The sequence below is a fragment of the Trachurus japonicus genome, chromosome 8 (genome assembly GCF_045865225.1).
Source record: "Trachurus japonicus isolate A0001 chromosome 8, Traja_1.0".
NCBI classification, from domain to species: domain Eukaryota; kingdom Metazoa; phylum Chordata; class Actinopteri; order Carangiformes; family Carangidae; genus Trachurus; species Trachurus japonicus.
Genome location: NC_140914.1, coordinates 28,409,403 through 28,426,807, shown reverse-complemented (window position 1 = coordinate 28,426,807; position 17,405 = coordinate 28,409,403). Strand labels below are relative to the sequence as shown.

At 41.9% G+C, this 17,405-nt stretch overlaps 1 protein-coding gene across 5 annotated transcripts in view; it reads right to left on the bottom strand.

Moving 5' to 3' along the window:
* LOC146983497 (histone acetyltransferase KAT7-like) overlaps positions 1-17,405 on the bottom strand; it is a 29,452-nt gene that overhangs the window by 8,419 nt on the left and 3,628 nt on the right. For 2 of the 5 annotated variants that reach the window (XM_085785092.1, XM_085785097.1), the window contains exons 3-13: positions 16,087-16,305; positions 14,143-14,427; positions 13,958-14,040; positions 10,678-10,764; positions 9,371-9,469; positions 9,174-9,284; positions 8,005-8,196; positions 4,403-4,492; positions 2,658-2,798; positions 2,136-2,229; positions 1,755-1,901 (exon numbers count right to left, since the gene is read on the bottom strand). In XM_085785092.1, coding sequence (XP_085641218.1) covers positions 1,755-1,901; positions 2,136-2,229; positions 2,658-2,798; positions 4,403-4,492; positions 8,005-8,196; positions 9,174-9,284; positions 9,371-9,469; positions 10,678-10,764; positions 13,958-14,040; positions 14,143-14,427; positions 16,087-16,305 — 1,548 coding nt within the window. The remainder of the gene's footprint in view (positions 1-1,754; positions 1,902-2,135; positions 2,230-2,657; positions 2,799-4,402; positions 4,493-8,004; positions 8,197-9,173; positions 9,285-9,370; positions 9,470-10,677; positions 10,765-13,957; positions 14,041-14,142; positions 14,428-16,086; positions 16,306-17,405) is intronic. The other 3 variants (XM_085785094.1, XM_085785096.1, XM_085785093.1) reach the window with 3 other exon arrangements.

The following is a 17,405-nucleotide window of genomic DNA, read 5'->3' as shown; positions in this document are numbered from 1 at the left end:
AGGCAAAGCAGTCGAATTGTATCTGTAGAATTATTTAAAAAGTTCAAAACAACTTCCTAAATTCAAAATAACTTTTTCATTCATCATAGATGTTTTGAGAAAAATGCAAACACAAAAGAAAAGGAATAAAAAAGAGGCTTGGACAAAAGGGAACAGAGTGTACTGAATTATTTGCTGTTTTGTCTGACCTTAGTAGCAATCTGCTATTAGAAGTGTTGGCTCCCTATTTATTTTCTGCAACAAAAAGTTTTTTGAGTTGCTGTGAATCTAAGTTCTTTGTGAAAAGTAACTCATCTAAAACTAGGGACAATATTATGTTTATGTCTGCTGTGGTAGTCGAGTGAAAATATTCACTTCTCTACATTGCGTACTGTTGAGGTATGTACTGTATAATTAGTGGTGTTGAAATCATGATGCATTAGCTAACCAGGCGCAACTTGCTATAAATTCCAGCTATCCATATTTAATATGAACAGCATGAGTGGAGAAGGAGGAGCAGCAGGTAGCGCATTACTTATTCAGTAATGGACGATCACGATTTAGCTCCATCTGCTTTTCAAAACTTTTATAAGGTGGGGGTGTATTCAGAACTTATACTGAACCTGAAGTAAACACTAAACAGAACTGTTGTTTGTTCATGAGAAAACCTGTATGCACCTGTATGGGAGGTAAATATAGCAGGAAATTGGAGAAAAAGCTCTGCTGTCACCTGCTGGTGCACTCTGATAAAATGATGTTAACACAAACACTGATTGCATGTTGGTGTGATGATGATGGTCACTGCTTTGGCTTGCTGTGGCTTTTGGACACTGATGTTGTCAGATTGGGATACCTGCAGAACTAATTACTGCTGTACTTTGTGTCTGGTGGTATTATTAACATCACGCTAATCTTAATAGCATCATCGTCGTCAAACTTTAAAGGAGAACTCTGCAAGTCTGGTCGCTTTTCCACTGTTTTGCTAACCCTCCTCCCGGCCATGTGCATTTGTTTACAACGAAGCCGGCGAGAAAGCGATCCATGGAGCTGTGTTGTCTTATCATAAGCAAAAGATTACGGGTTACAGGGTGCGTTTGTGTTGCGGTGCCGCCGAGACGAGAGCTGGTTTTCAGCCAAGAGGCGCTACGTGGAAGGCAGAGAGCCTCCATTCTACCTCGTAACAAGTTACATGTCATTTATTAAACCATCACAATTACTCCAAAGTTGTTTAATCAAGATAAAAATGTTGTATAGTAAAGCTAAAAATACTACACAGTTCCTCTTTAACCAGGCAAAAGTGCTAAGAAAACATTCTTATCGGAGGCAACAGCCTGGTCGGTGGCAAAAGACCTCCTAAAGGACGGGGTAAGGGGAGAAAAAAAAAGATGCTAAACTAACGTGTCACAGTTGTTCTTGTTTTCATCGCAGTAGCAGGGATTTTCCTCAGGACCAGACTCAACCACTACAACACAGCTGATGAACTTAGGGAAGTGTTGTGTGCATCCGCTTTCATTTATCACCCTGACACTGACTTGGTGTGGCTTCAGCGCTCTGATCCAATCACAAAAGGTGGTCACACATGAATGCATGCATGCACAGATGAAGTCTGAAGGACTGCTGACCCATTGGGGATCCCAGATTCTACTTCTTAGGAATCACTTGGCCAACAACTGTAATCAAACCGAGCTGCTGTTTTATTTTCACAGACCGCTGTCCAACCTTTCCCTCTCCTGTAATCTTCCCATCTCTTTCCAGACCGACGGTCTCGTTCTTACCTTTGATGGAGATCTCCTTGCCCTGGAAATTGTTGAGGTAGCGCAGCAGCACCTCCTTCCAGTAACTCCGGTAGCTGATCAGTCCCAGATCTGACAGTGGGCGCTCAGGTGACCCCACCTTCTCCTCCACCTTAGACAACAGGTAACCTGGAGGGACAGAGGGGACAGAGCCTATGTTTGATTTCTTGCTTTAGCATTTTCCCCTCTAAAGATAAATAAAAATGTAAGAAAACAACAGCAACAATATTAATGACCTTAATATCTAAAATCACAAGAGTGTTTTTTGAGACAGCCGGCTAAATCTGCAGAACCCACAGCTGGTGTGTCCAGAGGTTAAATAAATACACACACAATGCAACATAAACTGCAGTCTGTACTCACTGAAGTCTATGAGCATCTTGCCATAGCCCTGCCTCATGTACTGTGGCATAGTGAGGATGCAGGACACATTGTAGTTCAGGAAAGAGTTCTTCTCCTGCAGAAAGAAAATTCATTAGTTAAATTTTTAGTCTTTATAATCCACAAACAGAAATTCAATCTACTCGCAACCCTTCATCCCCATACAGTGGGGAAAATAAGTATTTGATCCCCTGCTGATTTTTGCCCTTATTTCACTTGATCAAATGTAAATTAATTTATAACCTTTATATGATTTATATTTTATCATTGATATTCTGTCTCTTTCTGTTGAAATAAACCTCCCGTAAAAACTATAGACTGTTGATTTTTTTGTGGGGGAACAAACTTAAAAATCAGCAGAGGATCAAATACTTATTTTCCCCACAGTACCTTGGGAAAACATAGCTCTCCCTTCATCTGAATGTTTCTGTGCAAGTGATCTAGATGCATGAAAAAAAAAAAAAGCTGAAGGAAAGAGCACTCAGCAACGGTCTCCGTGGTTACCTTCGAGAAGTATCCGACGAGGTGGCAGCCAGTGTTGTCAGCTTCAGTCATGACGTAGAAGAGGAAAGGTTCGACGTCGTAGTACAGAGTCTTGTGGTCCAGGAAGAGTTTTGCCAGCAAACACAAGTTCTGACAGTAAATCTGAGAGGAAGGACATCGCACCTGATTAGAAACCATCAGAGCTTCACACAGGTCAAGTGGTTATAATAGGTCAGACACACAGGTGGTATCTCTTATGTTGCACATACAGGCGATTTAAAGGGGAATTGCCGTTTTTTACAATCTGGACCTTATTTCTAGCATAAAATACGAACATTTACTCACCCAGATAACTTTGGTGTCATTTACAAGTCGTTCCAACGAAATTAGCTCCAGCTGAGAGCCGCGTATATCCATATAATGTGAGTCTACAGGGCAGCAGAATGCAGCCTCTAAATAACACATTATCTGCAGAGAAACTCATTCATTTACCAATATTTTGTTATGATACGCTAGAGCTATTCCCCTCTGAGTCCGGGGTTAGCTGTTATCAACATCCGGGATCTGTAGGTTGACCCACTAACCTCTGACCTGGATGATGTCATCTCTGAGAGCCGCGCAGCACGGCTTCTTGCTACTGCTAATACTATGGTTCGTTTCTGCGTGTTTCCGACTTGTCAGAACAAAATGAGCAGCTGGACGAAGTTCAGCTTCCACAGGCTTCCTCTCCACAACCTGGACTCACTAAAGCTCTGGCTAGTTGCATTAAAAATGGACCCGAATGCCGAAGCGGAATCATTATTATCGGAATGAGCCGTGCAGCGCTCAGAGATGACATCATCCAGGTCAGAGGTTAATAGGTCAACCTACAGACCCCGGATGTTGATAACAGCTAACCCCGGACTCAGAGGGGAATAGCACTAGCGTATCATAACAAAATATTGGTGAAATGAACGAGTTTCACGGCAGATAATGTGTTATTTAGAGGCTGCATTCCGCTGCCCTGTAGACTTAGCTTCGTAAACCAGCCTCTCGCGGAAGTGCATTTCATTTCATTCCGAGTCTGGCCTCATCCCCATTCTAAGCGTTTGGACTGAAACCCTCAGAAGGCCGAGCCAATCAGCGTCACCCGCTGTGATTGACACAGCACGTTGGCCAATCAGGGACCGACTGGTGCAAAGCCCCGTCACTACACCAACTTGCTGATTGGCTGAATGGGGTTGTCTGTCAACGCTACTACCAAAGATATTAAACCGTCTTTGCTACTACTCCCGCCCAGCTCCCGCCCACCCCAAACGCTTGCAGGGGGGATGAGGCCAGACTCTCCCGAGAAATGAAATGAAATGCATTTCCGCAAGAGGCTGGTTTACGAGGCTACTGTAGACTCACATTATATGGATATACGTGGCTCTCGGGTGGAGCTAATTTCGTCGGAACAACTTGTAATGACACCAAAGTTATCTGGGTGAGTAAATGATTATATTTTATGCTAGAAATAAGGTCCAGATTGTAAAAAACAGCAATTCCCCTTTAATAGATTATGTAGCATGTACTAATTTTTGACATTGTGACAACTACGAGCGATTCAGATATTCTGCCTCTCTCTATTTTCTCCAATCTCTCTCCAAGAATTAACAATGATGCTTATTTGGATTTCTAAAGTCTAACAACCTGCTTTATTGAGTTTTGTGAACTTGTGAGAGAACATCACAGAATAAAGAGGGTGTGTATCACAGAAATGTAAGAACTGTGCAGCACTCTCTCACCTTGTTCTTCTTTCCATCCACTTCAAACACAGAGATGTTTCCCTTCCTGTAGATCTCGTCACCCGGAGGATGCTTCCACACACACTTAGCCTTTACACAGCAGGGACGAACGAGGAGGAATAACAAAGCTACGGTTAGTTCAAAGAGAGGTCGTAAAACTTTTACAAAGGTTCAATTCACATCTGTAGTTATCATTTTTTTGTCAGGTGTGTTTCTGCTCCCACAGCAGCTGAGCACACAGTCCAGTAAAAGCTCATCTTCTTCCATCTTTTTGACAAATGCTGGAGTGACTCTAAAATGTATCTGGATAACTTCTGACTAGTTGAGTACTACCAATAGTGTGGCGGTGGCTGTGGTTGTTGCACACCTGTAGGAGTAGCTCTGCTTCTCCATTGCCAACCTTTGCTGCATGTATTTTGCTGTACTTTGTATTTTCCTTTCTCTTTTTATGATTTTAATTTATTTTAATTAATTAATTACTTTATTTATTGTTTAATATTATTATTGCTTATGTTATTATTTTATCTTTTTTTTTTTTTTTTTACAGGGATGAAGGCAAGAGTTGGCCTATGGGGTTTGGTTTTGGGAGGGGGTGGGTTTGGGTGGAATTTGAAGTTCTATTGCTGTGAACTGCATATGAAAAATGTAAATGAATACATTGTTTCAAAAAAGAAAAAAAAATGCTCCTCTTCTTGCACCTCTCATTTAAACTGTGTGCGAACTGCATCATAAGTCTCAATCTCAATTGAGTCTCCATGATTCAGAAATAAAATTATGATCATGGCAGGCACTGAGTCTGTAAAGTTCTGGTCTGAACTAAGCCACGACTTAAAGCAGAAGTAAGTGATATATTTGTGTTAATATAAGTCTTAAATAGTTATATCTTCCGACAGCAATCACTTACATAGAGTGTTTGGACCGAAACACGGGTCTGTCAGTCCCTCTGCTCTGCTCTGAGCCGAGGAGAAAACATTTATCGTATCCTACAGTTTTTATCCAATGAGGAGAGAGAACGGCATGCAGGGCTGTGTGTGCAGCCAAGGGACGCCGTGAATGTGGCGACGTAGGGACGAGGACTGTTATGGTGCGTTCAAGGAAACTCGTATTTTTCCGACCGTGAAGTCGTACCAGTTCGATCTGGTACGAGTTCACCGGTCGGAAGTTACGAGTGGCCGTTATAGTGACTTTCACCGGTAAAACAGGTCGGAAAAACACGAGTGGGTTGCCTGGAACGCTACAAAGTCGTAAGTTGTGACTTGAAGCTGTAATTTACGATTTCAAAAGCCTGCCTGGAACGCAGCATTAGCGAAAACGACCGGACCACTTACTTCTGCTTTAATTTCCACTTTAGTGCTTTCACATTTCCACATAGATGTGTGACTGTTTTCGGTGATGAATCAGAGATCGTTTTAGCTGAAACATACTTCACAAACACACCACAAAGAATTAACAGTAAACGAATGATTGTTGTTTTTATCTCTATTGACATATGTGATGAATAGGAGCAGAAGTTGCACATAAATACTTTAAAAGAACAATTGATTTTTTTTAAATCGAAATATGTTGAAGAACATTTTCATTTATTTTTTAACAATGCATTATGTCCACAGTTGAAAGCTTCAAACAACAGCGTTTTTCATTTGTTTTCATAACGCAGCCTTTTTTTGTTATTAGGCCTGGAATAAGTCACACGTAGTCAAATCTAGTGATGCACAATATATAAGCAGAATAAATCTGTGATGTAAAGCCTATTATTGGAACTGCTCACTCTGCCCAAGTGCTACACAGCAGACAACATTAAAATAAAACAAGTTGCGCAACTCCTCTTAAAATCGATCAGAGGTATTGACGACAGGCTGAGAGGCGGCAGTGTGCAGTTTGAGACAGAAACTAAAGGTGGTGTGTTTGAAAGCAGCTGTAACACCAAAAACTGTGTCTCAGTCTGCACATCTGGCACACTGAAATGTAATTAAAATCTTTAGACTTTAGCTGTAATGGGATGACTATTAGTGGTCAAAACTAAAACCATTTCTAATCAAGCACAACACTCACGAACTCTAAACTAGATAACACAATAGGTTGAGTGGTTTGTTCTACTGTGTTGGCCTCCCTTTGTATTCATTTGTGGTAGCGAGACGTGAGGCTGAGTAACACTGTGGCCAGAACTGTGATAAACTGTCCAGGACTGACCAGTGTGTTAACACTGATCAGACATAACATTATAACAGTTTACTGGTTTTACGTAATACCAGGCCATCGATACACACCAGTCAGACACACAACAATAACTACTGGTGTGTGCATGTGCATAAAAAACAAGCACACTGTCGCCTGAATCTCTTCAAGCCGTTTCTTAAACGGACAGACTTACGGTACCACTAAAGTAACAGCAACCAACATAACTGTGAATTTTATAGCTGTATTCAGATGACAACACTCCCTCAACATAATGTGAATCCATCACACATGCTACTCCCTGGTGAACTAGTGAAACAGATGTTGCATATGAGGCAGATATGGAGCAGGCAGCGAGCAGTTTATAAGAGCTTCACCGGTGAAACAGCTGCTGCCTATGGCCACTGAGGGCAGAGAGAGCAAAACCAGGAGCTGAGAGTCACTGAGGGGCAGAGCTGATTCTCTGTGGGTTTGTCACCATGAGCAACAACACCTTAAAAATACATTATGATGTGATCAGTTGTTACAAGGGAAGCACCGATCCAGTTTTTTCAGTCCCAGTGCGAATACCAATACCTGGGTTTAGTTTATCGGCTCATACCTGATACCGATCTGATACTGTTAAATTAATAACCTGTATACATTGCCATGTGGAAGACAGTGAAAATAGATATATGTGCCAAGTCAATTTATCAGTACATTTGGCAAATTGGCCCATTGCCATAATCCCTGTAGTTTTAGGAGTAGGGTTACCTTTAATTGTCGGTGCAAGCTATTTTTAGAACGGCAGAGCAGAGCCGTGAGCTGCTCAGAGCTACGCTACGGAGGCTCATGGGATTTCTTGGTTTCCCTCATCAAACTCATCAAATACACACTCCAACAACTCCAAAACGCTCTGGTGGACAAGTTGTGACCTGCACATTCACCACGCTATGAGATAATAACACAACGTTACCAGACGGAGTTGTTTTCGAGGTAAATTCATGCAAAACCGCTGATGCGCGTTCCCATCAGGGGCTGTTTCTCGACAAGCAGTCTCTTTTTGGCGCGATACCAGGTCTGCATTTGCCTCTAAAACAACTCTGTCTCGTAACGTTCCGTTATCTCATAGTGTGGTGAATGTGCAGGTCATAACTTGTCCACCAGAGCGTTTTGGAGTTGTTGGATTGTGTATTTGATGAGTTTGATGAGGGAAACCAAGAAATTCCATTAGCCTCCGTAGCGTAGCTCTGAGCAGCTCGCGGCTCTGCTCCGCTGTTCTAAAAATAGCTTGCACCGATAATTAAAGGTAACAAACCTACTGCTTTGACTATAGCGATTATGGCAATGGGCAAATTTGCCAAAATGTTGAAATATCCCTTTAAGGTTTTAATCTATTCTCTAAATTTCCAAGGTTCTGTCAGCAAAAACTGAAAAGGCTGCCTCACCATGTGCCTGCGCAGGATGGTCTGGCTCTTCATGTACTTAAGGCAGAACTCGCACATGTAGAGCCTCCCCAGGCGGGCGTACTCCTCTGGGTACGGAGAGTGGTACCAGGTGTCCAGCTCATAGCGACCAAACACAATGGTCTTGATCATGTTGCTGCCCTCCGACACCTGACCGGCCAGACGGAGCTTCTCCTGCACAGGACAGGACAGGACAGGAGGGAGACGGGGACAGAGGGGGGGGGGGGGGTGGGGAAGTGAAAAGATGACGAGAGGACAAGAAGGTAGAGCAGGTAGAGGGGAAGGAAGAGAAAGGAAGAAAAGATCTCGATTATTCAGGGGAAATGATTGAGGGAGTCAAAGATCACAGTCAGTAAAACCTCAGTGGAGGAAACCAGCCACAAAAAAACTAAACAATACAAATATGTTGGAAGACAGCGTGAGGAACGAATAGGAAAAGGCTGAACATGAAGATATGATATGAATATAATTTTCTTTTGTTTAGATGTTGTGTGCCAGGATTTTTAAGACAAGTTTATCATAAGAATACTAATAGATGGTCAGGGTTTGTTGGAAAACTGTTTGGTTTTTTTGTCTCAAACTGAATTTAAATCATAAAAAATTATTTGAGGTCTGAAATCAGAGCAAGATCATTTTAGATTTTTTTTAAGCCTGCCAACATAATGATAACAATGTCAAGATAATACGATAGCAGCAATGATAACTTAACTTTGACTAAAAGCGTTTTTGAAACGTTCAAATATTTCAAGATGACATTTGTTTAGTAGTAAAATATAAACTTATATCAGTCCTGTCATTCATCCAAATCTGTTGTTTGTTTTGGAAAATACTAAGTCATTTGTACCTAAAATAAAATACCAGAAAAGGGCATTTATCTGCTGGTCTGAAGTCAGCCCGACTGAAAACAACAACACTGTCTCATCTGAAAAGGGTCACAATGTAACAGAGCGGGAGACCACACAGGAAGTGATTGTCCAAACTACCAAATATATGTCAGACTCCTCCTGTGGCTGCAGAGGAGGGTTTGCAGACTGAAACAGACAAGAAGAGGAGTAAGGCAGAAAAGAGGGGACAATACAGAGGAGGGGGGGGGGGGGGGGCAAGGAGCAGAGAGTAAGGGAGGGGAGATGACGATGAGTTTTCTCTCTTACAAGGTCGTCCGAGGCACGTGCCTGCGCTTTCCTGAACAGCTCGAGGTCGTAGTCGCTGGTGATGTTCTCCAGCAGCGGCTCCCGGCTCGGCCCGTGGCTCTGACGGTGCTCCTGGGAGAAAAGACTCTGAAATGATCATTTTTGTATTTTTTGTGTGTGAATTATTGCACACGCACTTTCATCTCTGAGCCACTGACCATGTGCTTGTCCTTCTGCTCCTTGTTGAGGCCAGAGTTCCTCTTCCTCCTCAGCTCCGTCACCTTCTCCTTGTAGCGTAGCTGACGCTCTGATGGGGCCTGGGATGGGATTCATACTAATATTATGACAGATATTTATATGATGAGATATGTTACTGGGTTGCTACACATTTGAAATTTCAAAATTCCATACTTTTCCAGACCTAATTTCCATACTTCTCGGTGAAAAAAACTAAAATAATTTGTGACATTTGAGTATTTAGATTATCATCATGTAAATAAATCATGCAATTAATAGTTTGTTTTCATTATTCTGAATTTGCATGCCATTATGTCACCACATAATTTCCAGGAGATTGTAGCTAATAGTGCAAACATAATAATTAACCCAAATAACTTCACATACAGTAAGACCAAACCCAGATAAATATATTTCCATACAATAGTTTCCATTTTCCATACTTTTCCAGACCTGGAAATGTATAAAATCAAATTCCATACTTTCCATACTTGCGTAGGAACCCTGATTTTATGACTGCATGATGAATAAAAAATGAACAAAAAACTATATATTCTATACTATACTATACTATATTCAAGTCCACCATTTTGTTCAAGCAGTGTGTGTGTGCCAGGTAGGAATTAGCGCTTTGCAGGTTGGCTTTTTCCATGGAGACATTTTCTTTTAAAAAAAACATTGGAATAAAACTATTTGTATGTTCTGTCTGTTCTCTAAAATGCATTATTGTTTAGGTAATACGACAACAATGATCATACATGACAGACGCATGCTGTAAACATCACATTATGATAAGTTTGTATGGCTTTTTAAAATATATTATATATTGTTGGAATTGACATCTAACATTTACAAGTATGAAATTGTTGTGTTTTCATTTTGTTATATTAATTGTCCATTCTTCCCTGTTTGTTTTTCAACTGGAAGACGCTCAACTCGGAGGTGACGTCATTCCGAGCTCCGACTTCACACTTAAATGGAACACACCATTACTGTGACTCAACCTACAGCTGAGGAGTCACGATCTCTGACCTGAGGTATTACTGCTTCAGGTATTCCCCTCCACACACAAACACACAAACACCTTTGGTTCATGGTGTGAAGTGAACTCGACAGGTGATATCCAGGAAGGTTCACAGCCTTCACCCTTCGCTTGCTCAGTTCGGTCGAAGAAGAGAATCGGCTTACAGTCAGTCAGGACGTGTGTAGCTGGATCTGTGTTTTACATGTGAGTGTGCGTCACTGTGTGTTAGGCCTGGCTGATGCGCCCGTGTGCTTCGCGTGTTACCTGGTTTCTTGTGGAATGTCTGTTCTCGTCCTGGCGGTGTGACAGCGTCCTCTCCTCGGACTGTTTTTCGCGCGTTGAAGCCTTGCCCTGACAAAAACATCAACACAGTGTATCACCGGCGGCTCAACAGCAGCATCACAGCATCCGCCTCCGTGTTCCTTGAAGCTTCACAGCCTGACAAGTATTGTTTGAGTCTGTTGGCTTCCTTCACTTTCATCCACTGGACGTTTGGGAGCAGTGTGTTGTTGACTGAGATGTTCCCATAATAGCATCTAATAAGGTGTATTCAGACCTGGCTCGTTTGGAGCGGTTGTTCCAAAACAGGGAGCGTTTCACTCCAAAGATCGGTTTGTTTTGTTCAAACACAGCAATCGCGCTCGGTTGCGGAATATAACAAGCGGGCCGAGATCGCTTAAGGGATGGTCTGGTCTCGGCTCGTTTGCAGTGAGAACATAACCGACTCAGCAACCGACACAACTGACTCAAAAATCAAAAACCAAACTAGCCACACAAGCTGCTGATGTCCCATGGTTCTAAACAACTGAACGCGGCGGTTATATACCTAGGATGAACTGGGTCGGCTTCCTTTTTTGGGGGGGGAGGGGCGATGTTCGGGGCGAAAATATACATGACTCGGACCAGGTTGGAGTTAAAGGGACATTGTGTAACTTCTCCTGTTATCTATTCACGAAAATTGATTATTTCGTTCAAAAGTATGTTTTTCATTCATCAGTAATCACCCCCATCAACAAACTGAAGTGTTCCGGTAAGCTCTGAATTTGTCGTTCATATCATTCATATCTACATGGAGCGGGTAAGCTTGGTGCTGCATTCATGTGCAGTCGGGCAGACGGCCGTCGGTAACAAACCAGACGTCATTTTAGTCACAGAAGTCGAGAGAAAGCCGGTAAAAAGTGGGTCAGGTAAACAATACGACATCGTGACAACATATTGTCACGTGTTTTGTTTTGCCTCGTGCTGACGGACCACTTGTTTACATAGAGGCTTGTTTATGCCGTTACGTGCAGCGGCTGTCGTCCGTCTGTCGTCTGCCCAATTTCACGTGAATGCAGCATGAAAAATACGATTGAGTTGCTTGCGATTAGGGCTGCCACGATTAGTCGACTAGTCACGACTACGTCGACTATTAAAATCGTCGACAACTAATTTAATAGTCGATGCGTCGTATTTTTATTTTATTTTTTTTTTTGTTTTTCTCTCAAAACTGCTGGGGCACCTTCCACACACGCACCCACCGCTGCAGCCGCCCACCACACATACACACGTGCACTCACTCACTCAAGGTGAGTTTACAGGTGGTCTCCCTCTTTTCTCTCTCTACCGGTCTTGTCCCTCATCAAGCGGCACCGGTGTAGCCCCCCCGCCCGCCGCCGCCGCCGCCACCACCGCTCCTCTCCCTCTCTCTCTCTCTCTCTCTCTCTCTCTCTCTCTCTCTGTGTCATTTTAAATGAGAAGCGCTACTAGCAGCGGTACCGCCGCTCCACCGTTTTAAATCACGGACTGAAAAACAGCCGTTCGTCATTTAAAAATAAAACCGCGGACTTTGAGACTCGTGTTGGAGAACTACAACGTTACCGCGTCTGGTCACAGCGTCCTGGTCACGTAATGAGCGTCCATCTTAACGAGCAAGTCTTCTCTCCCGGCGTAAAACTACGTCAATATTTTCCGGTAGCTTCTCATCACAGTCCACACCTTGCAGAGTTTGAGCTGCACCTCAGTTTCACTTGTTTTCATTTGACAGAGTTTCACACAGAACTTTCTGGTGGAGTCTTTATATGTTTCTCCTTCTGTGACAGTAAAAAGTGAACATTTACATTTTTTCAGACAAGACGATTGTCTTATAAACTATTCGATTTTTTTAACAGAACGACTCCTATTATTTACAATGAGCACAAGTTATATTTGATTGATAGGCCTACCAAAACTTTATTATTGTGAACAATTCCTTAGTTTCAGGTGTCCACCTCATTTTATGTAGCTATGTTTAATGCCAGAGACAAATGAAAGAAAGACAAAAAACCTTTAAGTATTTATTTTGGTGTTGTTTAGGCCAGTGCCTTATCCTTATTTTACTCAGCTGTTTGCACTTTATGCTACAGTTAAAGCTGCATATTTCATTAAAAGTTTAATGAACTACCATCTTAATTGTCTTTATTTTTAGTTAGCATATACCTTAAACACTTCAAGCTGAAAGCTAATGATGGTATATAAGAGCAGCTGCATGCTGGTGCGATAATCTGTATGTTTTACATTCAATTTACGTATGATCCGATTAGTCGACTAATCGAAAAAAATAGTCGGTGACTAGTCGACTATCAAAATAATCGTTTGTGGCAGCCCTACTTGCGATATACAACCGCAACGCTAGATGGGAGTAATTCCTACACAATATACCTTTACATTTTTAGGCCCGTTGAGACCTCTATTATATGAGAGAACAGCTGGTTCGTGCATGGTATTTGTTTAATACTTTGGACCACTTGGGACTGTTACCGTGTGAACATTAACAACCCAAAAGAAAAATGCAACAATTGTATTGGTTTAGCCCCTCAATCGGAACAAAGCAAACAAGTTTTTTGGAGTAATTTTTTTTCTGACCTAACAAGATTTCAAAATCCCGCGGGAAGCTCCCATCTACAAGTAACGATTAACTGCTGTGGTCAAACCTCCACTTCATCATGGATCTATTAGATCTATTAGATGATATGTATATGCTCCACTTCAAAAAATACAGTCGAGCTATCCCCAGCATGGTTTTGTGCTACATGTATACACTACAGTAAGAGTGTGTAAGGACTGATTTCAAAATAAAGGTGATCTTCCAAAACGGATTCAATTGCATAATTTGCAAGGTGATGTAGATTTTCAAAGGAAAAAAGACCATTAATTTTTCTTATTTTTTTACTATGTTACCTGTAAATTCAGATTGATATTGAATGGAGACTACCTGAACACCACCTCAGAGAGTATCACTGAGTCTGAACACCTTTATTTTGAAATCAGTCCTTACTTGCAGGTGGGAGCTTCTTGTGGGATTCTGAAATCTTGTTAAGTTAGAAAAAATAAATACTCTGAAAAACAAGAGCTTTTCTTTTTTTCATGTGAATGCAATACGCATCCATAGAATACACCCTTAGTTTAACTAATGGATAATACTAAAGTAGTTAAAAAGTATCAGAAGACAAACAGGAGGAAAAATGTTGCATATTTACTCCATGTTGTCACAAAATATATAGTGTGTGTCTGTGTGTGTGTATACCTTGCATTCATCAGCAGAGAGGTTGTGGTAGAGAGGACATCCAGATATGGAGAAATGTCTCTCGTGCCTCCCTGTTAGATGACCTGAGTGGAACAGAGGAGGAACATTGGGTTGACAGGTTTGTCTACAGGTGCAGTGTGTGTGATCCAATAAAAACCTGCTGCAGTGTGTGTTTGCGCCCTCACCCAGTGAGTTGCAGCCGGGCGTGGGACACTTCATGTTGAAGTTGTAGCTCTCGTGGAAGCGCCGTCTTTTGGGCCGGTGGGAGAGGTCGTGGGCGGCGGCCTCTTTGAGTGACAGCTCTTTGGCCAATCGCTCGTCCTCCTCTTGCGAAACGACGATATCGTTGCTGGAGGACACAAGGTCGTTGCTCGGGCTGGAAACCTCTATGTCTGACTCTGAGGATGGGGCGTTGCCTGTTGGGGTGCGAGGGGGGGTCTCATCCCGGTCGGCCCCCTGCTTTAGGTCTGCTGAATCCAGACAACAATAAAAAAAACTCATAAATTATTCAAAATATTATGGCTATCTCTAAGTATCCTCAGTCTTTCTTACATTTTTTTTATGATACATGTATCCAGGCTCTCTATTGCCAAATCTGTTTTAAGGGAAGTCTCCATAGGCTGCTAATGTGACCACATACACATGCAGCTCACACACTCCAGCAGTAAGTGCCAGCAGAGAAATTCAATAGCCAAGCCTGATGTCAGTGCAGCAGACCGGTGTCTGAGCTCAGGGGGGCTGGCAGGTGGACGGGGAGACAGACTGCAGCCAGTGTCCTGCCCTGTTTGTCCAGTCACACTGAGCTATTCAAAATGTCAATCTGAGACTGCAAACCCTTTTGCCATTGACTAACTATTTTTTTCTCTTTGAGGTCAGGCTAACTTTCCTGAACGATGATGAGCAAATTGTGATTTTTATTTTGCCTATTGTTTGAAAACAAGCGTCTTATTCTTTAAATTGTAAATAAGAGAATGTATTGCTCTTTAAAAAAAAAAAAAAAACGTAATAATGAACATAGTGGCTTAAGCCAAGAAAACTCACTCATAATACCGTGAATGGGAAACCACGTATTAATATGATTTCATTTGAACAAACCAACATAGAGGAAACCAGTAAAGGTGCATGCAACACAACAGAATATTCATTAGTTAAAAAAGAGGTTTGTTTGAATTGAATTTTGTGTTGAATATAGTTGACGGCTTTTTCCCTTTTTCATCATCATCATCATCATCATCATCATCATCATCATCATCAACCGTTATTTAACCAGGCAAATAAATTGCTTAGAAAAATGTCTTATTTAAGCAATGGCCTGGTCATTTTCAGTGACTTCCAAAATAAACTGCAGCTCCTTCACCTCATATAATATTCAAACTCTCACTGTTTTTAAGTACTTAAGCACACTAGGCTCTACCAAACTACCAAACTTGCAGCTGTGTTCAGTTTTAATCGGTATTTTCAAGATGGAGTATTCTCAAATGTCGTTTTGTGTTGTTCCAGGTCTGTGAGAATTAACATAATCACAGAGATGGTAATAATGATTATTATAAACCACGATAAACTGTGTATCATTTCATATGAGTCAATAGAAAGGTAACAAATGATATAATTGAATAACCAAACAATGTAAGTATAGATGAATCTTATTTAATGGATGAAGGTGTCTGGAGTCACGACAGCTCCTGGTCTTCATAAGGTTATTCGTTCATTCCGGTGACAAAACACGAGTCCTGGATATGCACTGAGACATATTTGTCTTCTTTATAATCAGGAACACACTGTGATCACAGACAGGCCTGGTGATATTAGCTGAACAGCACCACAATGGATGAATGAAACACAGACAGACGCCCGTCCTCTTCCTCCCTACTCGTGCTCATGTCACTCTCTGTTTTTCTGCAGCTTCTGTTTCAACCTTCCACACATCTGTCTTTTCTTTCTTCATCTTTACTGCTCTTTGCTTTTCTCCCTCACTCTTTTCAATTCTTTCATCTGTTCTTACCTCTTTTTACAAATCCATCTGCTTGTGTAACAAACCAAACAATCCACTTAGAATACATTTTGACAGAAGCCTCAATGTACTGTTTAAACCTCATTTATAGATAAACAATCAACACTACAGATCTCACCAGTGGCCTCAGTGTCGGATCCTGACGAGCGACTCTGACGCAGCGGGTATCTTTTGGCTGTGGCGTTTGTCGACCCCTGTTGGCTGCGTGTGATCCTGCGTCCCGAGGAGAAGACAGACGCTGCCACTGCTGCTGCTGCCGACGCTTCTGCTGCCGAGTCCAGGCCTTCATCAGGACCCACGGCCGCAGGAGAGGAGCTCCGTAACGAGCTGCAGTTATCTGGAGGAGAAGAGAAGAGAAGAGAAGAGAAGAGAAGAGAAGAGAAGAGAAGAGAAGAGAAGAGAAGAGAAGAGAAGAGAAGAGAAGAGTTCTGAGCTGCTCTCTGTTGGTCATGCTTTTCAGTCACATGTCAAAAATGCAAAACTGCATTGGACCACCAATTCTCCAGCTTTCTTGTCCTGGCATCTTTTTTTGTCTTATGTGATAGTAACTGAATATTTTCAACTTTTACAATACTTGTCTAATGAAACAATGCCATCTGATATAATCAAATATTTTTAGAAAGAAAATGATACAAAAAAACAGTCAGCTGCAGCCCTGGTACTTGAGTGTCCTGTGGAAAAAAAAATGGAGGAAAGGTTTTCCAGAGTCTGGACAGATCTCTTTCATCTGAGCGCTAGCCTGGAACTGAGCACCCCCCAAGCAAAACTGGTAAGAAGAAGGCAGTTACTTGTTGCGAGCGGCCTCAATGGTTATGAAGAGACTAATTCCGCCAGAGAAGAGACAACTGAACCTCGAAATCCACTTCTTCTTCTTGGAGCAAACACTAAGCTGTGTCTGTGTGAGGACCGGGGCAGCGGAGCCAACTTCTCTCAGCAACAAAAAGAGGAGGAAGCTGTGTCGGCCTTTCTTTCTCTGTAGTAAATCCCCTCTGGCAGCCGCAGCAGAAAGAGGTCACACAGGGTGTGTTGTTGTGTGTCTGTGGGTGGGGGAGGTCAGCCTGTCTGAACCCATTCATGCTTTATCAGTGCTCATATATAATAGCTACTGCTGATTTGTTGGAGTGAATGGGGGGTTGGTCTCTGAAAACATCCTCTCATTAAAATACCTCACATTAACTACATTGCACTGCATGTTAACATATTTGAAAAAAAAAAAAAAAAAAGTACAGATAAAATATGTATGAAAGTTAAGTCAGTCAAGTTATAAGCATCTCCAACTAAACTGTGTTATGTAATAAATGTTTTTTATTATACTCACATGGGAAAATACTCATAAAATTGTGCCCTATCCATCAATATTTTACAACTGGAGACTTGGAAAGGTCCCACAGTTCTGAATATATTGGTGCTAATGGTGATAAACTGGTGTCATTTCCA